The 25,784-nt window shown below is 42.4% G+C and overlaps 1 protein-coding gene across 1 annotated transcript in view; it reads right to left on the reverse strand.

The window, feature by feature from the left end:
- Window positions 1-17,794, reverse strand: part of ADARB2 (adenosine deaminase RNA specific B2 (inactive)) — a gene marked incomplete at both ends in the record, with an annotated part of 361,049 nt that extends 343,255 nt beyond the window's left edge. Inside the window, one exon of the mRNA XM_082646969.1 lies at window positions 17,695-17,794. Coding sequence (XP_082503095.1) covers window positions 17,695-17,794 — 100 coding nt within the window. The remainder of the gene's footprint in view (window positions 1-17,694) is intronic.
- Window positions 17,795-25,784: the final 7,990 nt, after the last annotated feature.

Below are 25,784 nucleotides of genomic sequence, written 5' to 3' on the forward strand. Positions count from 1 at the left end.
AGGAAGCTCAGCACTTTATCTCATGTTCAGTTGCAGTAGTCATACTGTCTCCCCAGACTGTTCTTTTCAATCTGAAAGTATATTTTTATCTGCAAAGGTCCACTGTACCTCTGTGTTTTATGGTGACTATGTAATATTCTTTTTGAAAGTAAGTAGGGTTTGAGAATAAAATTAAAGCCACTAAATACACTTTAGTGTCTTTTACTGTATGAATAATAGATTTTGATTACTTGGTTGAGAAACATTAAAGTTTATTTCATAGTAAATATAATAATAGAATTCTTTTAAAATTGTGGGTGAAAATTGACTCTGAAGTTCTAGGAAATGTAGGAACGTGCAAGTATCACGATGTTAAAATTCAATCGTCTCCTAAAGAATGCTGACCAGGAGTAAAACAACTGAGCTGGAGGCGACCCGGCCAATGACTTAACAGCCACTTCTCACCAGTGTGGGTTCCATTTTTGCTTTTCTCTATTATTCTAAAAAGGTCCTGAAAAGAAAATAATGTGCTAGTACTTATTTATAAGCTGTTGAAACTAAACCCATTAGTTTTAAGAAAAAAGAGCCTTTATTAGAAGTGAACGGACGGGGCCAGGGGCTGAGAAAGCCAGGCAGTGCTCAGGAAGGCTCAGAACTGGGCGGCTGGACATTGGGTCGAGGACCCCCTCACCACTGCCCTCCCTCCTCTTCCAGCTGCTGGACCAAGCTCTGGGCACCTTCCTGGACAGTCACATGGCCGCCAAGGAGGTCAGCTGCCCATTCTGCTTTGCAGAAGCCACCGCAGGTCCATGGTTCTGGGAGCTGTGTCACACCCCAGCGCACAGGCTAGTCCTGTTGCCAGGGTCCCAGAAATAGGCAGGCTTCCCTGCCAGGAAGGCGACTTAGATCCCGCTGGAGTACAGACAAGAACACTAAATCTGGTCAGCATACGTCCAATATGGCTGGTGACAGTAATAAAGGCGTGAAATGTATGGCTCTTAGGAAGAAAATAGAAATTTTACATAAATTCAAAATCGTTACACAGATTACCTAGCGGCAGAGTCTGTTGTGAAGGAGCCTGTGAAACATTCAGTAATGTTCAGTCATCTGGGCATTCCCTAAGCTTTATCCCACTGTGTGCTGGTGTTAGGTGAGATATTGATGTTTTGTCCCCCAAAGTTTTCAAGGTTGAAATAAGTTTAGAAAACACTGTATGCTTCTCCTTGCCTGGGATGTTCTCAAAATGCACTGGACTCTGAGAAGTCTCACAGCAAACCAACCTGCTACATTTATATAAATCAAAATATCCCAAACTTAAAAAACAACAACAACACATCTCACACGCTGTAAGGAACTTCACTTGGCGATTTCACTTTGCGCCATGGGAGAAAGGAACTGCTTCGGCAGACTTAAGATTCACAAATCTCTGAGTATGTATTTCTCATGGATGTCAAGGATCTAAATGTAGAGAATATTAAAATAAAATGATAAACACTTTTTAAAGTCTAGAAAATTACCTCAAAGTTCACGTGTGCCTTGGATAACTATAAGCTATACCCAAGTCTTTTAAACTCACACTGGGACATGTGGAATTGAGAGCACACCTAAAATTCCCTAACGTGTGTGTTTTGTCAAACATGTTCCTTCGATTCTGCTCATATCCTTTACTTATGGCCTCACTACACAGGTATTACACAGCAACATTTCCTGTGCCTCCACCTGGGTTTGGTGTGCTTTTCTGCATTCGTTTTGTTTTTGGATTTATATTTGGAAAATCTCCTAGCTCTTCTCATTTGCATGTAAGATTTGTCTCATTTCTCAGTGATTTTGGGGCAGAAACCACGCCAGCATGTACATGTGGGGGCCTGATGTCCAGCCACTGGAGCCCCTTGAGTCAGGCTGCCGAGGGGTGTGACAAGGGCAGCTCTTGGACCAGAGGCAGCTGAGCATCCAGCAGTGGACCCGCCTGACCGTGGGCGTCATGGGTGTGGTCCCCCCGCCTTGTGCTCCTCTCCTCCACCGGGGACTTTGGCTCGCTGCACTGGCTCTCTGCTTGCACCCCGGCTCTGAAGTCCTGCTTAGAAATGGTTCCAGTCTCTCCTGACATGGATGCAAACTCAGGGTGGTATGCGAGAAACACTGTAGTTTAGTGAGAATCAGACAGATATAAAGCAGGAACATCACACCCACAAATGTATGGTGATATATAGCTCAGGAAAATGTAACAAAGGAGGGAAGGATGTCTTGAGGGGGTCTTTGAGGAACAGTGGGATAATAATAACAGTATTGTTTCATAAGTTATGGGGCATGTGATTGCGTGGTTAGCCGTCTTAAGTCGGGATGCTTTCACGAGTGAAACAGGGAACCATGTCTAATCAGTCCTACACTCAGGTGTACACAGGCACCACCTGGGCACACCTGGGCACACGAGTGCCCTCCTTAACAACCAGTTGGCGAAGGCTTGACAGTCCACTGAAAACACATTTTAAGAGCAGCTAAGACAGCAATGAAAAGAAGAGGAGTGATGAACAGTGTATAGATTGCTCTTTTTTGGCTCACGTGTGCCTGGTCTCTTGGCAATACTTGCTCACCGTGGATGCTTCCATTGGCAAGGTTATCAGAAAGTTGAAGGCATCCATTATTTTCCTTAAACGAGTCTACACTGAACGTTATCCATTTGATTTTCCCATTGATTTAATGAAAGTGATTCCAAAAGCGTAGTACCTTTGTGAAACTTGATAAGGAAAACAATGAACATAACTGGAAGAAAAATCAGCACTCACGTGAATGAAATGCAGGAAGTCGTTAATGAACAAACCTAAATTTCAAGCTCAAGTTTTCTACCTTCTTCAGCTCAGAGGGGCCTCGGCTTCAAGACTGACCACTACAGGGTAACTGATTCATTATCGTTCAATTTGCGTAAAAAGGCAGAGTCACTTAAAAAAATAAGGCAACCAAGAGAAGAAAAGGAACCACAATACTGCAAGAGGCGAAAGTTTACTGTGTGTTTGAAGACCAACAAATGTTAATGTTGATGTAAAAGAATTAGGAAAGAACAAGTATTGAAAATAAACTTTGAAAATATAAGTTCATTATCAGAGTACTTTCTAAATTTGCCCGTGCATTTTTTTATCTGTAAAGATTCTACTTACACTCAGTGACCTGGCTTTTCTTTTTCCATATTTGTGACATGGTGTGCAAAGGCACACAACTGCACCCACCCTGTCTCTCTCACACACACACATGCACACACGTGGAGACACTCAGATTAGGGACAACTTCTATTGTAAGTCAATTGGGAGTTGGAAGATATTTTTGCAAATAGGGAATTTTATGCATGGTTGGTATATCCATCAGCAGGGAAGTTCACAGAAGCCTGTTTAAGCCGCATACACTGCCTGCCACACGTAACCTGAGTCCCAGGTATGATGCTGTTGAAATGCTGCATCCGTGTCAGACCTGTTCTGGGTTGGAGGCTCAGAGGCCCTTCCATTGGACATAGCCTGTACTTTTATCCACCCTCAGCTCCTCCCTTGACCCCTCCAGCTCGGGGTCTGGAGCCTCCGTCAGTTCCACAAAATGATCGGGGAGGGGTCTAAAGAAATCTGCTCAGGCCACTCTCCTCTCAAGGTCAGTGGCACAAGGCAGCCTCTCATTCTCACTGCTGAAGGTAAGGGATCCAGATTCATTCTCCAGTTATAAACACAATGTCACCAAGAACTGGTGGTTGTTTTACAAAGAAATTTTACAAGCCCAGAAATCTACCTGTGTGTGTTTATGTAAAATGATTTTATAAATAAGACGTTGAACAGATGGGAAGAGCAATTTTAGTCCATTTGTGCCAGTGGAGTTGCATATATTCCCTTAATGCTAATATTCCTTTGTTACATTGTGGGAACAGTCTGCTTACTTATGAGGGTCACCGTTATTTAACTGTTTTGTTTCAAAGTTGATACTTCCAGGATCAGTAATCATATGCTGAGTTCAGATGTCCCATTTGACTATTCTCTACCCAAATTTGTTTTGTAATCCACTTTTCATCCATTTACTCAGTGAATTTGAAACAGAATCTATATGTTTACTTGTGGCTTCAAGCTGATTTTGACTTTGTACAGACAGCGCAGACGCTGAGCTAGTTTAATCTAGGAAATGAGAACATTAAACGTATCCTTTATACATGAAAGTTTATGAAAAATATCCTGTGCACAAGCACAGACACACACAAGGTAGTTCAGGATGTTCTCCTTTTAAATCCAGGAGCACAGTAAACAAAAAGGGTATTTAAGTATGATGAGAACATTTTAGAGCGTTCAGATTTAGTTCCAGGGTTACATTGAGTGAAGAATGGGCTTCATTTTCACCGCAAAATATTAACTAATTTGAGTATCACTATAAACGGTGTGCTCATCTAGACATACCTTTTTTGTGTGTGTTGTGTATGCAGAAGTTGTGTATGCAGGTGCTGTGTATGCAGATGTGTATACAGGTGTGTATGCAGGTGTTGTGTATGCAGATGTGTATGCAGGTGCTGTGTATGCAGGTGTTGTGTAGGCAGTGGTTGTGTAGGCAGGTGTTGTGTATGTACGGCACTAGGGCTTTCTATTTTTGTATTTGATTTTTAAAACTAGAATTTAAAATTTCCTCATCTCTAATATTAATTCATTGTAGCTGTTGAATATTTTTACCTTGTACAACAATTAATATTTATTGTGGAGCAAATATGTATTATTTAGATATCTGAAAAATGAAGATAAAAATGAAAAACGTCTGAGTTGGTTGAATCATCTCTAAGGGTTTCTTTAACCTTCAAATCAGATAATTGTGTTGTTAAGGCTATTTAAGCAAATGAAAGCACAGCTGTATATAAATATTTCTCTCTCTATATGTATTTACATATATGCAAATACATGCCCACAAACACATGTTCTTACACACACACACTCACACACATTACGATATCATGAGCTGGCTTCATGCTCTTCAGCATCTTTGTGAAAACGGGAAGCGCAGACCCCACAAATACCTCACGTCATGCTCCACGTCACGCTCCATGCCACGGCACTCACGGGCCCTGGTGACGTTCTCTGAGATGTTTGCTCAGGGGTCTCCAAGTGGCAATGAGCCCCTCTTTCCCAGAGACCACGTCACCTCACCCTCAAAGTCCCCTCCTTCCAGGGACCTGCATGCTCAACTCTACAGCAGGACGGCAGGTCCTCACCAAGAGCATCTGATTGAAAACCACAGGATCCAATTCAGGTTCTCTCACGACCCAGCTCTCTGCAGTAGCCACTTGTCTCGGAGTCTCACTCCCCTCATCCAGAAATATCCAGAAATAAAGAGGATCTTTAGTTAACCTCTCAGTAAGAAAGGTATAGGACGATTCTAGTCAAGCAGGAGAAAGAGCCCTCCGTGGGGTGTGTGTGTGCACGCGTCTGTGGGATCCTCCCACCACTTACGCTGTGGAAGAGAACCCTCCTCGGAACATCACGGTTCACACTACCTTTAAGTAGAAATGGGAATCTTCACGGGGCAGGAAAGGAGGACACAAGAGGCCGAATAAGATAAAATCCATGTAGGTTTACATCATCAGATCAGATGGCAACACTCATGACAAAATAATCAAGAAAAAATATTCTGGACATTATTTAATCAAGTCTAACGTTAGTCCAATTCTACAAGCATTTCTCATCCACCAGAGATTTTATGGTTTATATACTAGAGATATCATGGTGATGAAAATGGAACATGAATTTTCTGGCCCTTATTGAGGTGGAGGTAATGTTTCTGGAAAGAGGGCACTGATAACCCAACAGTGTGCTTTAGTTTCAGGAAATGTCTCTAAATGTAAAAAGAACAGTGCTTTCTGCTGTTACGGGCCGAGTTCTGTCCCCCACACATTCACACGTTGAAGCCCCAATCCCCAGGACTCAGAATGTGACTGTGTTTGGAGATGGGTCTCTAACGAGGTGATTACGGTAAAATGAGGTCATTGGAGTGGGTCCTAATCCCATATGACTGATGTCCTGATAAGAAGAGGAGATGAGGACACAGACACACACAGAGGGAGACCATGTGCGGACACAGCGCGAGGCAGGCCTCAGGACAATCCAGCCCTGCTGACACCCTGACCTCCATCTCCAGACTCTAGGACTGGGAGAGAATAAATTTCTTTTGTGCTGTTGGTTACAGCAGCCCTAGCTGACTAATATACTCTCTATGTAGACTTTTTTGTATGGTTAACTTAGACTGATAAGTACAAAAAAACTCCTCTATTCTACATTTTATCTTAAAGGTTCATTTGTAGGTCACCTAAATATGAAGATGTTTTGCTAATCACTGAATGACTGTATATATATGCACACATATATGTACGTGAATGTATGTGAAATATATATTTATATATCTCACAATCTTATGGTTCAGATATTGTTCCTACTTTATAGATAAGTAGGTGCAGCAGAGAGAAATTTCTGGAGTAGAACAGTGTAAGTGCTCAATAAATATTAGTGACTAATTTTTAGTTCTTATTGTCTATGGGCCAAATGGGCAGTTGGTTGAATGGCCTCAGCAGAGCTAATTTACACGTGACTAATCAAGACAATCTTGTTGAAAGCTCAAGAGCAGAGTATCAACTAAATGAATCTTTCAGGACTTGTCCTCCCTTGTGTTTTGTTAACCTTTTGGGTGAGGCTAACCTTCTGTAAAATAGACACATCCAGGCTCATGAATGTTTAGTTCACAAGCTTTTCCTGGGATGTGGGTAAATTCAATATCCCCCCCTCCTGGACCAGGGAGTCCAGTGATGTCACACCAGGAGTATCTCACACCAAGTTCCTATTTATTTTATTACAAATATATACAAACGGGATGTAGCATTCAATCCATTGTATGGTTTCAATTTTATCAACTTGCATTTTTTATTGTTTCCCTGATGTTCAAGTTTGGAGACTTTTCTAAGTATCATTATAGATAAATATCAAGTCCTAACTAGTGCAGCCAGCATCACTGTAGCCAAAGTGAGCAGACCACGTAAGTCATGCACTAAAGAATTTTATCTCCTAGTGCTATACACACGTCACCTGCTTAATTAATGTATGTGAAATAGAGAGAGAGAGAGATCATTCCAAGGTCATCTAATAGGTAAGAGATATGAAAGACCAAGAAACATGCTATCTACACAAAAACAAGGGACAGGATCAATGGCTCATCTTTTCCCCAACATATCTTGTGTCCACAGTATTGAGTGGACATGGTGGTGGGAACGCCTCCTATGACTGCTGGGATGAGCCCTGTACCTACTTTGCATCACCTCCAGGCAGAGAGATGCCAACCGTCCCACAAGTTAGACGCCTGGTTTACTCACTTTCTCAGGCTTGGTGCTAGGCTTCTGAACTACACAGATGCACACAATGTTTACCCTCAGCCATGAGGACAGAATGGAATTTTGTGAAATGAGAAGCAGGATGGTGGCTGAGTTTGGGGTGGTGCCTGGTCCTGTCTCGAAGGAGGAGTCCGGGCGCTGGTTGCAGGTAGGATCAATTCAAGGACACGTGTGCACCCACGAGGCAGGAGGGGGTGTGCCTTTGTGCCCAAGCTGCAGGCACAGGACGGAGAGGTGGAGAAGAACTACTCAGGGTCAAGGGTAGGGGGGCACCAGTCTCACTGAGAAGCACCTTGGGAATTTGTCTGGGTCTGAGGGTTGCACCTCACCCCATCCACACGAACACCCACGAGCATGACGATCATTGGTGGGGCTGGTTTGGCAAATGGCAGAATGTGCTTGCCCAGCTTCCGGCGGGGGGACTGTGCACTATCTCTTCAGCATGGACTATGGAGAAGACAGGGCCATGTTCAGATGTGCCGTCTGGCTCTTTCAGAACATTTTCCAGAGCTTCTGTGACTGCTTAATCCCTGCCATTTAGCACGATGCCTGACACATAAAGATGTCCCATAAATGTTTGTTGAATGAATACATTCAAATTTCCATAGCAATGGCTTAAAAATAAGTCAGTCAGTGCCCTTTATAAATTGATTCTGCAACAACCATTTATTGATGGTGTACAATGAGAGAGCCTGTGCTAATTTCTGGGACCACACCGAGTACATCTGGCCCCTTGAGAAATCACCACGCACAAAGACAAACGCCCGCCAATCAAACCTTCAGACAATTCCACAAAACAAGAATGGGAGAAGCCACATCCTTCCCTAGTGGTCATCACCCCCAAGGTAACATGAATATCATCCCACTCACACCCCTCATGTGGTTTGTTCCCTGCTGTAAATTGTAGCAGCTCATGTGATCTGTACCCAATCTCCTTAGAAAAGCCTCCCTTTTACTACATTCTGATTATTTCTTTAAACAACTCATTTCAAAAAGGAAATCAACTTGCTCAGTGAATTTTAATTGAGCAGCTATTATGTTTTGACACTGCGGAGGGGATAAAAAGGCTTAAACCTACAGGAGTTTATATTTTAATGATTTAGTTTTTATACAGGAGGTTTCACCTGCAATGATAAAAGAAATACAATAGAAATTCAATTTTGTAAAATATATGCTAATATTGGGTATTAAAAAAAATTCCCATAGGAACTAACACTATGTTGGGGTCCTGGTGGTCTGTTTTTGTTCCCTGATTTTACATTTGTGTGTCTATATCCCCAAATCCAATACAAGCTCAGAGAGAAGGAGGACCCTGTCGACTTTTTTTCTTTCATCTTTTTAGTTCCTAGTTCTTTGCCCAGTCCAGAGTAGGCACCCAAGGAGACACAATTGCAAATGAATAAAAGGTACTCACACAGGTCCAATACAGCCCTTGTTTGAATACATATGCAATGTTTAAGGCAAACTGCAAACAGAGCAGAACTGGGTCTCACGTCCCCTACTTTTCAATCAAGAGCCCTCTCTGTTTTGGAAGATACAGAAAATATGCAGGAAGATGAACTCTGATCAGAGCACAGGAAGAAAGACATCTGTAAGTTATTCTCTCTCTCCTGTCCCTTCTCCTTCTGTTCAAATCCCTTCATACCACCATGGTTTCTGTTTCTCTCATTTTATGATGTCAGGGGATAGATTAAGTCTTATTAGAGGAAAAGACAAAAAAGATTTATTTCACATCTTTATGAAATTTTAAAATTTAAAAAATGATGTTTTTCTCAACACTAAAAAGCATGATCATCAACCAAGTTCATTTTTTCACTATTTCTCAAGGAGTTCATGCTCTCAGGATTTTTTCTATACTTAATTTTTTAAATGTTTATCTAAAAATGAGTATATATTAGATTTCTGCTTTTCCAGACAGCTGATGGAGAATCTTTTAATATCTCAATATTCATTATTTCAATAAATGCTTATATGTATTTTAAATCTTGAGTCTGTCATCTGTATATATGTATATATTAACAGTCTACAGAAAGTGCAATTTTTAATAACTTGAACTCTATTCATTATCTACATACAAAAGCCCCAAATAAATTTAACTTCACTAAAAAATACTTGTTTCTCAGGTGACAACAATAAAATGATATGAACTCCACATTTTTTAGATCTAAAATGAATAAACTTATCATACTAAATGCTTAAGAAGAAAATATCTCCCTGGATTTCAACCAGCCCTGAATAGACCCCCCTGCAGCTCTGAGAAGGGCTGGTACAGTGACACACGTGCTGCCACCAAAGCCACCGTCAGGGGGATAGTATTTGCTCTCAGTTCAGTATCGTTCAAGGGCTGTCAAAGTTACTATATTTCCTGTTCTACTGTCTTAAGAGTATTTTTAAAGCTATTATTTAACTTAGGGACAAAGCAATGATTTTTATTTCAAATTCACTTCTTCTTTAGAAAGAAAATTAGCAGCATGGACTCATTTGAATTAAAAAAATTTCTCCTTGAACCGTATGTTTTGAATTAAAAAGTCACTTTCTGTTAGAATTCTGTTAGAATCCGGATGGTCCTTTACAAACTTTCATCCACGGTGTGAATATTTAGAGTTAAAACACAAATAAAATATCTTTATGTCTGTGGTTAAAGTAGGCCTTTCATGCTTTTATTCACCTAAGGAATAGTAAAAGGCAATATTGTTTTGCTCAACATCCAAACTTATAAAAACATCTTTTAAAATTGTACATGGCTGGCAGTCTCTGAGCTTGTGCACCTTTATGTTTCAGTCCGAGCACAGTCTACTAGAAAGAGAGCATGTTTCCTTTAAGGACACATAGATTCCACAGCCATAAGCCAAATGCAGGAGGAGCATCTGTTCCAGACAGGGATGAGTGAGCGCAGCCAGACGTGGGGGTAGAGGAGGTCAAAATCTATTTTGCTGACGTTTCTGTCACGTTTATTAAATTGGACTTTTCCAAAAGCAATTAAACTTTTAGGAAATGTTGCATTCATTTTTAAGAGAGGACATCTGTGTACTTCCGATGGACTTTGATAAAATAGTTTTAAAATCAGTTATTGGTGTCCTAGGTGTACACTGTGAGCTACTTTATCATGATTCCAAAGTCCTGCTTCTGAAAAACAGTACCGCCCCACTTTTTGTTTGATTTTAACAGAGAAAGTATTTGACTTGGGCTCCAGTTTCAGAGAACTGGGTCCCCCTCTGTCCTATTTTCATGCCATATTTGAGAAATCACCTAAGACATTATACAATGATGAGGCAGATCTTCTGCCCATCGGTGGTAGGAAACAAGAATTAGAGATTTCATCTCAAATAAATGGAGTGGCAAAGATTAATTAAATCTGTAAAAGTCTCCAAAGCACATCCTAGTTGAAGTATTTAAAGGAACACTTTCTATTATGTGCGATCACCTGGCAGCCCTGAGCTAACATCTGGATGTAAGAGTCACCTCCGTATAGTAGAGAGTCCAGAAAGGAAGGATGGCTAATATTTTCTGAGCAATATTAGCTGTATTTATCATTCAAATGGTGAAACAGCAGCAGAAAGAAGCTTCAATCTCTTTTGTGAGAAAGTTCTCTGTGGGCACCATTATAAAAGCGCTTAGTGGAATGGATGTAACCAGATTTTAGCTAAAGTGAACAGGTAATTACACTGGAAATGATAACTGTCCTATTCCACCTTTTGTTTACACACCAGCTTCTCTCTCCAGTCCTGGGAGGTTTTGATAGTAGCCGGTGTGGACATGAGCAGGAACTTTTTAGCTGCAGGGCACAGCCCCTGTGACTATTCACGTTGGGGCTGTGTTAGTAGGTATACAAGCAGGACTGCTCTGTCTGCCTTCTCTGCATCAAAGCAGCCACATGAAGCCACCTCCAGTCCTGTGATTTTACGTGAACACAGCTTAAAAAAAGCTTTTAAAATTTCATCTCTTAGGGATTAAAAAAAAAATGGTCTTAAAATCTAAAAGTCACCTGATATGTCTCTTCCATCTTAAATGCTACTCTTTATCATTATAAGTGTCCCATTTATTGGACACTATTTCTTAATCAAGCATAAAATGCCCTCTTTAGTATGAATATAAAAGTTATATTACCTGCTTGCTACTTTTTGAGATTTAAAAAATTTTTAACATTAACTTGATAATTTTCATAATTTAAAACAGATGATAGTGAATTTGTGTGTGTGTGTGTGTGTTTTATGACACAAAGGGACACTTACTAGCTGCTTTCTTACCAGAAACCAGATACTAGTTGTATTCATTCCCCATCCATGAAATAATAAAATGAAATTATTTTGCTACTCTTCATAGTTAATACCTGTAACTATAATAAAAGATGACTAAATGTCCACAGTGTATGGAGAGAACTCAGGCACTCAGATTAACTCTTTATTTTCAAATATTTATCATTCTTAAGAAAAAAATCAGCTGTCTTTGCAAGTGGCCAAGTTTATTTTGGGGAAAATTACTGATAGCTTAAAAAGCAAACATTTCCACTTCTAGGTTGCCATTTCTTGGATATGGTTCCTGGGAAAATGGATTCACTCACAAATCTGTGGATGGAGGTTTAGGGCTCTCAGAGCTACATTTGCTGTGATGTTGCTTAAACATCAGGAAATCAGAGGCAATAGCCCCCGTCCCCATTCCTTTTAAATAAAATAAACAGGGAAATAAAATTTTAATCACCCAAGAGGGATGTTTGGAACCAAGGCAGTCACATATGCAAGTACAAGAGTCTAGGTTTTAAATTTCTCAGTGTGCCCTCCCCTTCTGTTTCTGGAAGTCCCACAGAAGGGTATCAGATTCACATGTGGATCAAGAATTAAGCAGGCGTTTCCCCCTCTTTCTGAAAGTAATGTCCCTTTCTTTGATAGTGATACATTCTTAAGGGAATTATAATATATTAATAGCGAGGAATAAACAATTCTTTTTGCATAATCCAGTATTTCACAGCATGTATTTCAGTGCAGGAGAACCATTTAACTGAAAAGACGGGTTAATTTGGCTTCACTATTTACAGAGACTCGACAACATGAAACAGGTCTTTGCTGCGCTCAGGCACTACATGGCTGTGTGGCTTTTTCTCGTGATGTATAAGCTCATGGATACGCTAACACTCAATAGTTTGACTATTTTGTGAAGCACATCGTGCTTTTCATATTTCACTTGACATTCACCTTGTTTTCTTTATTCAGTTTAGTAATGGCTAAAATAAGTGCTTTTAAAATCTTGCTTACCATGTGAAAATTTATCCTTTTAGAAATCTTGTTTGCTAGTAATTAAGAGCTCCATTACCAGTGCAGCATTTAGAGATAATATTTTTAAATGATGAAGAACAGAGTAGTATAATTATTTTTGGGTTTATGAGTTGTTCAAAACTGTCCATATTACAAAAACAGTGCTTTCATTTTCTAGCATTTTAGAAAAAGAAGCAGGCAGACATAAAAAATGCTCAAATGTTTCCACTGTCTTCACTCTGTATATATGTATATAGGTATACACACACAACTACAAACATCTATGGTTTTTAAATTGAACACTGAATGCTTTCAGAGCATAAGTTGTCTCTCCATGCCTCAAGAAAAGAAAAATGCAATTTCCTTATTCTGCATTTCCTTACATAATGCTCTTCTGGGACAGCACTTCTGCGATAACCGAATCACCACTATTTAGCAATGGATACGTGAATCTCGTATTTTTATTCTAAATTCAAGTTCACTCATCATATCTAATGCCCTTGAAGCAATCTCAAATTACTGCTATTACACGGGTCACTAGAAACCAGAAGTACTAATACAAATTTTAAAAAGAGAAAGGAAGAAGCCCTCACATAATTAGAGGATGGCGAACAGTTTCATCAATTTAATTTTATCACCTAATCCAGCCCTTCCTCTGGAGCTGTGGGTGAGCGAGGCAAGCGGTGAGCACGGATGCTCGGTTGTGATGCAGGAGTAAGTCCCCAGCAGCCAGGATGAGACCCGCCAGCTACTCCGCCGCCGCGGGGGCTGAGAGCCACGGGCCTCCCACCTTCATCCTTGGCTCATCTTTGTATTTCATTAGCTTTGCACGGAATTCCATTTCACAACAAGCCTGTGTCTGCAGTCCATCTGCTCTACTTATCCTGTTCCTTTTGCCAACTTTTTATCTGCATTTCCCCACGTTCAGCAACCGGCCACTCCTACCTCCTCATGATTCATCAGCTTACTTCTGCAGAGATTTACCCGTGTGTTAGCTTCCAAAATTCACCCTCAATTTTCTAAAACTCTGTGTAACTGATCCCCCTGGAACAGTACGTGAAATTCAAGCATTAACTTAGTTTGCCGTCAAATGCCTCAAAAAGACAGGTGGTGTGTTGATGCTGAATTCAAGGGGACCGAGTTACCAAATGATTGTTTCTACAGCATTTAAAATAGTTCTCCAAAGTTCCCTCCCTTTCTCTGTTTTAATGATTGATGCACTTCACTTAAAACCTTGTCTTCCTGTTTACCTCCTGGAACCAACTGAATTAGTATCAGTACCCAATCCATTTCCTAATATGTTTGTATTGAAAGAGCAATCTTTTTTTATTTCCAGAAATTTCAGTCATTTTATACATTGTATATACTCATGGGTCAAATGTTAAAAACATTTTATTCACAAAATTCATTTCACGCCAACACACAGCTTCTTTTTGGAAAACTACTCTCACCAAAGAAAGATCAAGAGAAACAAAAGAGAATACATATACTATTTTAATAATTAAAAATACACCTATGAAATTCCTCAGGCATATTACCCTGGAGGTATCCAACGGTCCAGAGATTAACTGATAAAAATTTAAGTGACTTACCTTTATATACTACACTATTTTGATGATGCTGCCTCTTGTGCTACCTGCTTGAGTTGATACTAATTTAAGAACCCTTCAACCTTTGCCTTTATTATTTAGGGTTAAAATATATACCTTTTACAATATTCACACATTCAATTCTTTTGTAATACAGGCAGACATTTCTCTAATACAACCACATAACAGACGTGGTTCTGTGCAATCACCCCACATAATTTCACCCAGAACTGTAAAGCAGAGCACAGTCTCCTAGAATTCTCCGAGAGAAATGAGCTAAGTGGCTATTTTGTGTGGGCAGGCAGCAGTCAACTCTCCTAAACTACAAGAGCTGCCAGGGTTTTCTGAAAGTCTTTGCATGAAATAGAAGCAGAATAAACTGACGGGTCTCACATGTTACAGGGGAGGTGAACACTCCTTAACCACATGTGTAAAAAAAAAAAAACCCTGTCCTTTTCACAGATTTTTTTTAACTGCCTGTTTTTTTCCCATAAAAACGTCAAAATTTGACATTTCTTGTTTGTACAGAAAACGTAAAACATTTATAAATAATTTCTAAGGTAAAGTCCCAACTAAAAAATAACACATGGAGAGAAATGGACAGCATTGGGTCCTAATAAAATAACAAGAGGATTGGTGGGTGGGGAGGTTTGCTCAGTATCCTTTTGAAAGTTTTTCTGAGAGACAAATGCAGGTCTCGGCTAGGTAATACCCAAAGTCATATTCTGTGACTAAGTTTTATTTTTATTTTTTACTTTTAACGATATAAACTACTTTCTGTGTGGTATGGTGACTAAAAAATACCTCCTACAGGAAAAAATTTTACTTCCGAGACTCTGGATCATAGTTAATAATAATGGGAGTATGGTATCAATTCTACACTTATACTGTAGCGACGGAGTTTTTATTTCGGAGCCCATAGATTTTGACAATAAAAAGCATAATAAAGAAATCATAACAAAGCCACTTTTAGAGAATACATATAGCAAGCCAATAGCACTTCGGCTGACAGCTCCAGGAAACTAAAAGTTATGATGCAGCTTCAAAATGACTCTTGTTCATTAGAACAGGTGGAAATATACTTGTCATTGGCCAAAAAAATGAACATTTATTTTAATTTATTTATTCACATACAAAAAGAACTCCTTCTTTGTGCTCACAATCAGTGGCTTTAGTTAGTACTAAGTAGAGCCTTACCAAAATTCCTTAACAGCCACCCATGCACGTGTGGATTTTAAATTGTGACAAATATAGAGCTTTATTATTAGATAAGCTTAAAAGCTGAGGCTGTGCTATTCAATTACTGTTATTAAGATTCATGAATATTAGAACATAATTTAAATTCACTATTGTCCTGATAGAAGAGGGAAGAAAAGCATCCGTAATAACTGGGAATTATATACAAACTGATTTATTCCCAGGAAAACGCAAATAAAGATTTAAAGTGCTCTGTCATTGCTGTTTTCTTTTCGTTTGACCACACACACTTACACTGTTAACTTTCCCCTAAAAAGTGAATACTTAGCGGTTTGATTTGACTCATAGACCATGATAAGCTGTCGGCAGATGCCATAGGAAATTTCACCCCGCGGATAAATTTACGCATAACCGGAATTAGCACACACATCCTGATTACCCTTTCCCACTTCAGTTTTTGGCTATAAAAATTAAGAGACTTGGTATATTGAAAACAAAGCATATAAATATTTCATATAAAATTCATTCTGAATTGTCATAGTTAAGTTTATAGCCAATGAAGTCCTCCTTCAGATTTTCTTGTCTTCCTTTCCGAAATCAAATGCCTTATAAGCTGGCATGACTGACTTTTAAAGGTACAAAAAATGAATTTGGAGAAAGGCACAAATGTTCATCAGCTTATATTTTCTTTCTATAGGTTTTGCTTTATTGTAAAATATTATTCCATGCTTTTCAATTTTAAGTATACTAAATAAAAAGACTGGAAAATAAGAACTCTTGAAGTACACAAGAGAACGTTTCCTTTTTATCTCTTTTAAAAGTTATATTCATTATTAAATTCTGTGATTTTTTTCAGTATCATTGTCACTTTCTGTTAGCATTATTTTTGGAAGACATTAACAGATCTGTTTCAGAGTGAAATTTTCAGGTAACAAAGTGAATAGCTGGCATTCATTTTAGCAGCTCAAGAGTTAAACTAGAATGACAGAATCACCCCCTTTGACACCGAAGGCTCTGAAACCTTCCTGGGAAGTTGTCGCCTTGCTCCCTGCCACCCTGACATACAAACATAATTAACGACTGTGTGCTATTGGCATTTATGTCTTCAAACCGCCCGGCTAATTTCTATTATTGGAAGAAGTCGGGAAGGACTCGGGGACTGTTTGAGAGCAGTTAGGAAAAGATGGGGCAGAAGTCCTCTTGGGAGAGGACTTACAACTTCAACCACATCTAACTCTGCACGCTCCAGCAGAGAAACCGGAAAATCTGATACATTTTAGTTGTGTCTTTTCAACTGTTCTTTATGGCTCTCTGGTCACTTAAAAAAAAAAAAAAAAACCTTATTTCAAATAATAAGAACTGAACTTTCTCCTGCAGACTCATGATAAGGAGCTGCTGATAACAAGTTCCTGAGGAAGAGCTGGCAGCCCTGGAAGACTCCTTCCACCCTCCTGTGGAAGGGACACCGGCTAGGATGACATTTCAAGACCGGCCTCCTCCGTGGAGCTGGGCCGGCTGTGCACCAGCCCCTGTGGGAGCCCTAGGCTACTGATGGGACTAACTTCAGGTGGATCCTCTCCAAACAGATCAGGAATCAGGCACAGACAGGATGGTGTGTCAGGAGCAACCTGTCATCGGCTGCTTTTTCTCCTTCTCTGGTTTGCAGTTTTTCTCACCTCTAACAAGCTGTAATGCCTGTTTCTCTTTTCATGTATTAATTTCTGCTTATTCCCCCCAGATAAGCCCTGTTTCTCTCTGCAGGTCCCCGTGCTTACAAAACAACGGGTACCACTCTAAATAGAAACTGTCAGCCAACGAAGGGACGCTGTTTCCCGGGTTTGCCCACTCCTTCCTCCAAGACAGTTTGCATGGAAAAGCTGGCACGAGGTCCCGTCCCTCGTTCTTAGGGCTGCTGGCTTAAGAGAGGGTTTCCTTTGGCCCCCGAGCTAACGTTGCCTCTGCGAGGGTCAGAGGCAGTGCCGGTGGCCAGCGGCCAGGGAGTGCGAGTCCAGGGAGGGCCCGTACTCCAGTCAAAGGAACAGCCCCGTCCTCAGCCCCTCTCCTCTGCCTTTTGCTGAGCCCTCTGCTCCGTTGGTTCGCCACCCTCTCTGGGCTTGCGGAAGCCCCGGCATTTACAAAAGGATCTGAACTCCAGAGCCGAGCGCTCTGCTTTGTACCGACCGACATCCCACCAGCATCCTGAAGTGAAGCTGCTGGAAACTGGCAAAGCCCACAGACAAGAGGAGGCGGCGCAGCGCGGAGAGTTCGCGGCAGACGGCGCAGAAAGCCGGCTCCTTACCTTTGCGCTTGGACCTCCTCCTCCTCCTCCGCTTGGACTTGCATTTCAGTTGACTGCTCAGCCCTCCGGACCCTCTGCTGGTCCCCAAGACCGATGCCATGGCTGGGACCCGGTAAGTGGAACAGGGCAGGAATCCTTTCTTAAACAATTTCACCTTTCCTGCTCTTGTCGCCCGCCGCCGCCGTCGCCGGTAAATGCGTCTGCAAATCAGGGAGCAGGTTCACTTTTTAGGACTGAGCACTCAAGCGCTCCCGCCCGCCCTCCTCTCTAATTGTTCTCTGTCACTTGTTTCCAGCTGGGCTGAGAGCCGCGATCTAAGCTCCAGTGCCAAAGCGCTCTAGGGCCGGAGGGACCGCGAAGGAAAGGTGAGCCCGGCCCAGGCCCCCCCTCCTCCTCTTCCCCCTCTTCCTGCCCCGGCAGCCTCTCTTGATCTGGGCTCCAAACGCAGGGCTCTACTTTGGCACCTCTGCTAGTTGTTTGGCACCAGCCACTTTGAAGCCAATCACGCAGGGAGCTTGTCTATTTGCTGCTGCAAAGTCTAATTAGATCCAATCACAACTGTCTGCTGGCTCTGACATCAGCACCACCAGCCCTGTGCATGCCCTGTCAGCTTGCAAACTCAGCTCCCATTTGGACGGATGGAGCTGCCCAGGACCCGTGGAGAGGGAAGGAGATTGCACAGGAGGGAGGGAACAGGCAGGCTGAGCCAGCTTCTCAGGGAGAAGCCTGAGGGGCAGCTTGCAGAGGAATCTACCCCAGATCCAGGCTTCCTGCTCAGACCAAAGGGACAGGGCATTACCCCTCTGTGCGCTCAGAAAGATGCAGAGACTGTATCTCCAACCAAACAGTTTTTAACTAGTGAATCCGTTATAATGCTTGTGCGTCAAGGGGAAAGTCTCTCTCTAAGAAATACCAAGCTCTCACTTCCTCAGAAAGGGGCTAAGGTTTGCAGTTCCCCGGGAGACAGCCTCTTAGGGGTATTCATTTCTCAGAAACTGCATGTTTGTCTGTTTGCTTGTTTTGCTTCTTCCTTCATATCCCTTGGCTGTTACCTCTGCACAAGAGAAATACTGCATAAAGACGTAGGTGTTCGGATCTGAGTCTGATTTTTAAAGCCAGGGATTTCAGTAGGTTGCTCTATTTAGGGAACAATGAAATGAAAGGCAGAGAGGGCTTTCATCTAATAGTTTTATTGCCAAATGTAACATTCGGAAGAAAGTAATATTTACAAGGAGATGGATTGCAAATTGAACTAGTTTTGAACAGTTTTTTCAGGGTTATCCTATTTTTTCAAGACTATGCTTATGCAACCTTAAACATCTAAAGTAAAATATAAAAAGGAAAGTAATCCAGCCATCGTCATTGCATTCTGCATTTAAATCACATAAGCTATTAATTATAGTAGTAACGGTTTGGGAAAAAATCCACTCTAAAAGTCATTAGCATTAACACGATGATGTGAAAATGGCACACAAATACTTCTATTTCCTACTTTACATACACCATTTTCAAGCTCCTTATGGACCTAGAAATTTCCAGATAATTTTCTATGAGGTAACAATACTCTCTCTAAGGAACGCTGGAAGCAATCAGGATGTTGGGATATGTTGCTATGTGGTGAGCTGCTGGATCCTGGCTCAGTTCTCACTGAAGAGAGGGAGAGAGGAGGGCATCTGATTTCAAATCCTAACCCCACTGCTCTGACTTTGGGCAAGTGATGTAAACTATGCCTCAGTTTCCTCATCTGTGAAATGGGGGTAATCACAAAGCTGCCTCTCAGGTTCATTCATCCTTGAGAATCAGTATAAACAGTGACTGGTGCATACTAATCACTTTATGATTATTTAGTAAATCAATCCAATAAATAATTTTGAAAGAATGAGCACATTATTACACGTCGGGCTCAGAAAGCAGGGGCTTGTGTATTTTCCATTTAGGAGTTTAACTGTCTGGCTCATTTCAGGCTGATAAATGCAGTCACACCAGGGTCCCTCTATGTGCCAGGTTCAGCCATTTCCTTCCACCGACAACACAGCTCAATGCTGCTGCTAATTTCTAGAGAATGCTGGAAAAGCGCACTGCCCGCCTACTTACTCTCTGTGGCATGAAAGGTATTGGAGAGCATCAACTGTTATCTGGAAACACAGTTGTAGGACTCCCCCTGTGGAACCTCTGAGCTTCCACAATACACCTGTACTAACCCAGAGTTTCCCTATATAGGCTTTTGCCAAAGACCAGTCCCTGAGTTCAGAAGCCAAGGGAAAATGCTTTGGGCAGAAATACAAACAGCTGCACCTTCCAGCCTGTCTGCATTGATCAGGGCCCCCTCGCATCCCATCATGAAAGATGCTGCCTACGAGGCCCTGGTGTACTGAATCCCCTTTGTTGGAGAGTGGGTGTGGTTATCGGAGGATCCAGCTTCCAACCTTGGGGAGGGGGCTGATCAAGGCAGCAAAATCTAAAACTAGACTTCAACACTTAGTTTAAATCCTGATTTGAAACTTGGTCAAGATCAAAATCTTGGCTAATCTTTACCTTTCTTAAAGTTCCCTCCAATTTGGTTATTTTGGGGGTATAATTTATGCAAACGTTATTTTTGCATAGATAGGTGCTATTTTCTGTTTTTTATTTATCTTGCATAAGATCATGCATAATAGGTAGGGCAGGGCACACTAAGGCCCAGCAGCAGCAATGAAGTTGTAAAGTTGTATCTCCTTGGAGGAAAGGCTTTTGAACAAGAGGCTCAGGATCACACACTTTTTGACGCAGGACGGCAGGAAGTGATCAGTGCTCACAGGCTTCCTATGAGCCTTTTTTGCCTTCTATCTGTTTCTAGATCACTTCAGCACAGCTTGGCAGCTTAAAACGCTGCACAGAAGTTGGAAGAGGATCAGGCGCCCAAGTCACCCTACTGGCCATCAGGAGATGTTGCTGGTGTGTGTCTTCAGCCCGTCTGAGCCAGAACAGAGAGCTTGGAGTGGGGGGCCTCAGCAGGCTGGGGGCTGCCCAGACAGTCACATGTGACCCACATGTATCTGTGCGGGGGAGCTGGACAAGGACAGAAGGGAGGGCTGGCAGAGCCTGGAGGGAAGCGGTATCCTCATGCGACACTGCCTTTGTGCTGAGGAAGGTATGGCTTCAGTCAAGGCTGGATGGGGTCCCCGTGGGCTGTTCCCAGCACCCCAGGATTTCCATCCTGGGTCTTATCAGGACTGTAATTGCATAGCTGTTCTGGGTGGTGGTTTTGTTCGTTCCTCAAATGTCTCTCCCTCCTTAGGCCCTACGAGCTGTGAGGGGACCCCCGTGCCGGGTCTGTGGTCCAAGCACATGTGGGGGACATGGAGCCAGCCCAGATCGGATCTGCCCCTGGTTCAAGATATGTTACTGAGTTTATACTGAGTCTGGTTAGATTTTCTCAAATCCTCCTTTTACCCAGGAGGAAGCTGAGGCTCAGAAAATTTAGGAAATTTGCCCAAATTAACCGAGGTTAGGAGGAGGCTCTCAATGGGATCATTCCAACTGTGATTTTTACCACTTTCCTCTGCTCATTTTTACGCTAGAGTTGGAGACCCAGTAACTTTGTGAACTTCTGTAAGCCTTCTTGGAGAGAGCTGAAAATATGTTAAATAGTGATTCTGAGCTTCAGTGAGTGTATATGTGTGTGTGATTTATAAATACAGAAATAACTCAGCTCTCTCTATATATACGTGTATCGTTACATCTGTATCTGGACACCTCTTTCTAGATGGGCATCCAGACACAGATGTGCACGGTGTGAGTGAGGAGCCGGTGGCACTGGGACATCCACTGGTGCCGAGTACAGCCGCAGGGACCTGTGAGTGTGCTGATGGCTCTCAAGGGCCCTGTTTACCTTTCCTTCTCAGAACAAACCTGGGGTATGGACATGGAAGACCTTATCATCCTAGTGTTCCCCTGAGGTCATGGAGGCTCAGCGTGCGGCAGAGTCTAGGCCAGTGTTATATCACTAGACAGAGGCAGACCCAAGACGTCTAGAACGTTCCAATGTATTCCAGGAAGAACACAGATCAGAAAACTCATACTCACACGGACAATCTGACTTTCCATTTCTGCAGGAGAGGAACCTGAGGCCTGCGCCAGGACACAGGGTCACAGTAACTGCACCTTCTCACCTAAAGGCAAGTCCCCTTTCCCTTCCTGTGTGTCCCCGCTAGACTCCTGGACTCAGCATCTGTGGTTGATACCAACGTACGACTTCTCTCCTTAATACATCACAACGTCTGCATTTCCAGTCAGTCAAAAGTATTGTTAACTTGGTTTCTTACAGATTTCCAAAAACAAATAACTCCCACAGAAACAAACTGGACTTATTTAGAATCCAAATTTCAGTTAATCTTCCCTCCCCCATCAGACAATTTCCCCCAGGTGGAAAATAGCAGGACAAAGTGTTACCTGGAGGGATCTATGTTTGCTGACTCACAACATCGTCATCTACGACACTAAATCATTCCTTTTCACAAACAGAGAAATAGCATAAGAGGGCTTTTTTACTCTTTCATCTTCAGCCATTGTTCTTCAATTTAAATAACTCACATTAAAGAAGTTGGGCATGAGACCTGCAAGTACTAGGAAAGAACACATCCGGATGACTTGCTGTGACTTATTCTTATTCTCATTCAAGGTGTGGAAGCAACCTGGCAAGAAGGGGAGGGGTGTGGAGAGGTCTGGGCACAGAAGAGAGCTCTGAATGTGAGAATGCTCTTTATACAATGTTGCTACTAGAACTATCATTTCCTTTGTTCTTTTTCTTCTCCCAGGCATGCCTGTGGTTTGAGAGAACACCAAATGCATTCTTTTCAATTTCCTGAAGGAACCTGGTATACAGCAGATTTGCAAAGATACTTTTTCAGAGTTCCATGTGCTGCTGATTATTTCTATGTGAGCTCCTAGATCAAATAATTTTGGCATACAGACTTTTCTTTCTTGGTCAATATCACAAATTTTAATTTACCAAAGTATATCTTCCAGCTAAAACTCACCTGAGTTCTGTATTAATGTTTAAAGGATACTTGGAAAATACTGGTAAAGAGAAAAAAAGATCCTAAATTTGCTACCACCAGACCAGACGTCACGTTCTACTTATCTGTGCACTATGCCTACTTCTGGAAAAGGCATTTAACCCTCCTGAGCCTCTTCTGTCAAATGAGGGGAAATGACACCGCAGAGCTGCTGGGAACACCGAATTAAGAACAAGCACGCCAAGTTCTTTGTAAAGGGATCCTGAAACACTAAAGTCACTTCAGGTGCTTATTGTCTTTCAACACACAGTGCACTGATTTTAACCATTGACTTCCCAAGACCAGGAAAAGTATTCAAATCAAGATGGCCTTTGCAATAAAAGAACATGGTCTGCCACTGCGTGGGTCCCGAGGGCACCCCAGGCCCTGTCTATGATGCCATACAAGTGACCTTGAGGCATGAATCTTTCCTCTGGGCTAACTGTAGCGTTGATTCCATTTCTTCCTAGGATGCAGGCTGCCAGCTACAAGACAGCATCCAGAATCAGTGTTTTATGATCTCTGTGACCTTTGGGATAAAGTGTGGCATCTTACCACTAAATGTTTGTGCAGGATATGAGAAATAGGGACCTGAAATAATCCTCTTCAACATTACGGATAGATTCAATAACTTACATTTACATTTAAAATGCCCTTGCTTGCTAGTTTCAGAAATGTGAAACCTTAATATTTTATTGAATCATAAAGAATTACCACTATTTAAAGCTTCCTTAATGCACACCCTATCCTAGATTTTCCCTTGTGTCTTAAACCAATACAGTTCAAGGAGTTAATTTTTTTTTTTAATGTTCCAAATCTTGTCTTGGAACCAGTGATTTTCAAAACGAACAATGTCATATCCCCAGAGTGCTGTGTGTGACAGCATGAAGACAGGAAGAAAAGGAAACACAGATGGAATTAATGGTTTGGGGTGTTAATCAATGTAAGAAATTGAAAGGAAGGGAAGGGAGCCTGTCAGGAATACATTTCTGGTGTTCAAATTGGGGTGGGCTGATGCTGTGGCTTTATTTTGATTCTCTTCCTGATGTTTAAAGTCTAAACACTTCCTTTCCTCCTCTGGTTTCCTGGATTCTTCCCTTGCCTGGGATATAGGCTGTTCATATATTACGGATCTTAATTTGCTGTTTACCTGGTCTTTTCCTTACCTCTGCCCACAATAGTCACAGGCAGAGAAATGAAAGGACATTGACCTATCCCACGCTTCAGATGGTTTGAACCAGGATCTTTGGACCATTTATGGAAATATTTTTTAAACACTTGCTCTATAATTCCCTACTTTTGGTCAAGGCAGGGAAAGGAAGAGTTAGGAAAACACTAGAAGGAAGATAAGGTGGGCTCCTTAGTGGGTTTAGAACAGGGATGGGCACAGGGGAGATGCACGGCTCTGGGTGGCCATTTCCCAGGACACTGGACACCCCTGCCCTGATGTCTCCTGCCCTAGCTCTGGGGAAGGTCATGAAGACCCTCAGCCCAGGCCCCTCCTCCTTTCTGAGCCCTCCTGAGCTTACATATGAGGAGCGTCGGCAATCACAGCCGACGGCTCGGCAGGGATGGGGGTGTCACCATGAGCAAAAACCACTTAATATAATCCCATCACTGAGTAGATGTGGTCCCTGTGAAAAGGAACTAGACATACTGGCAAGAAATATAATTTGGTTAGAGGAGATCTGAGCAAACAAGAATGTGACGAAGCTGACGCTCTCAGACAGCCAGCTTTGTTGTCACCTGTCAATGCAAGATGTGTGTTTGAAGGTCCCATGGCTACATTCCACAAAACGCAGCATTATTCTTTTATTAATCAAAACCCTGGGCCCAAACAGAACAGCCCTTGCTCTTAGGACTACTATGTGCTGGGAAAATCACTCATCCCCACTCATTTCCATGGAGAACAGCAGCACCTCCCCACTCCATCACAAAAGAGATGCAGGAAGAACCGAAGACAGTGAGGAATTGCCCTGCGAGTGTGCCCACAGAGACCGTCGGCCGAGTGCATGGACGACGGACACCTTCCCTGGGTCTCTCTTGGTCCAAAGTGAAAGAGAAAAAGCTTATCAAAGCCTTTTTCCAGGGAAGCCATTCTTCTCAGCCTGACTCTGGAAAACCTGGGCCTTCGTCCTGGCCCTGAGCTTCACAACTATACAGGTCGTCTTGGGGATGCCCTGACATCGTCTGAGCACGAAGCTGCCTTTCCAGGAACCGTGGCCACGTTTTCTTCTTCGTACTTCTAGTGCCCACCAAGTTATTTACACAGCAATCCTGCTTTCCACATTCCACCCAGGGACATTCCCGGAGGGGCATTCTGCACCACAGAGCGCAATCCCCTGGACGGGGCCACCTCTGTGCCAGGGAAGCACCGTGGAGATGAGAGGGGCTAAGATTTGTAAAAGTTGTTGGAATGGTGGAAAGCTGTGTGCAAATACAAGACAGTGTTGTTATTGACATGAGCCAGCCTTGTTTCACCAAACTCCTCACTGGTCCACAGACCTGTGGTGCCTGGACCACCAGGACCGGGCAGTGCTGGGCATGGTGTCCACAGCACAGTCGGCAGAGCTGGCCTGACTCCTCTCCTGCCCAGCCATGAGCTTCAATTTCGTCCCTGGCAGGAGGTAATGCCCATCAGTGTCCACTGCTATGGCTGTTGTGAAGTTGAACTAATCAACTCTGTAGAGCAAGTAGACCAGCACCTGGAACAGGCACTTGTTAATAATGGTGGGAGTTACAGGGCACTCCTGGCATCACTCTGACATCAGTGTGGAGCGTCACTTTCACACCAGGTTTGTAGCCTTGGGAAGGTAAGCATCTTTCTTCCACCTTCCAGATCCCGCCCTTCACTGCGTATCACAGACGGCAGGTGCCTGGACTCCTTTCCCTCTTCCTAGGTAAGCTTTGAACTGGAATAAGGTGAGGCTTTAAGGGAACACGCTGACTTCATTACTTCCTCAACTCCTGCTTCTCTTTTAGGATCCTTCTCTTTACCAAAAAGCATCCTTAAAAGATACTTTGGAGAAGTAATGGGAGAAGGATTGCAGTCTT

Source organism: Grampus griseus (assembly GCF_964374135.1).
Source record: "Grampus griseus genome assembly, chromosome: 2".
NCBI classification, from domain to species: domain Eukaryota; kingdom Metazoa; phylum Chordata; class Mammalia; order Artiodactyla; family Delphinidae; genus Grampus; species Grampus griseus.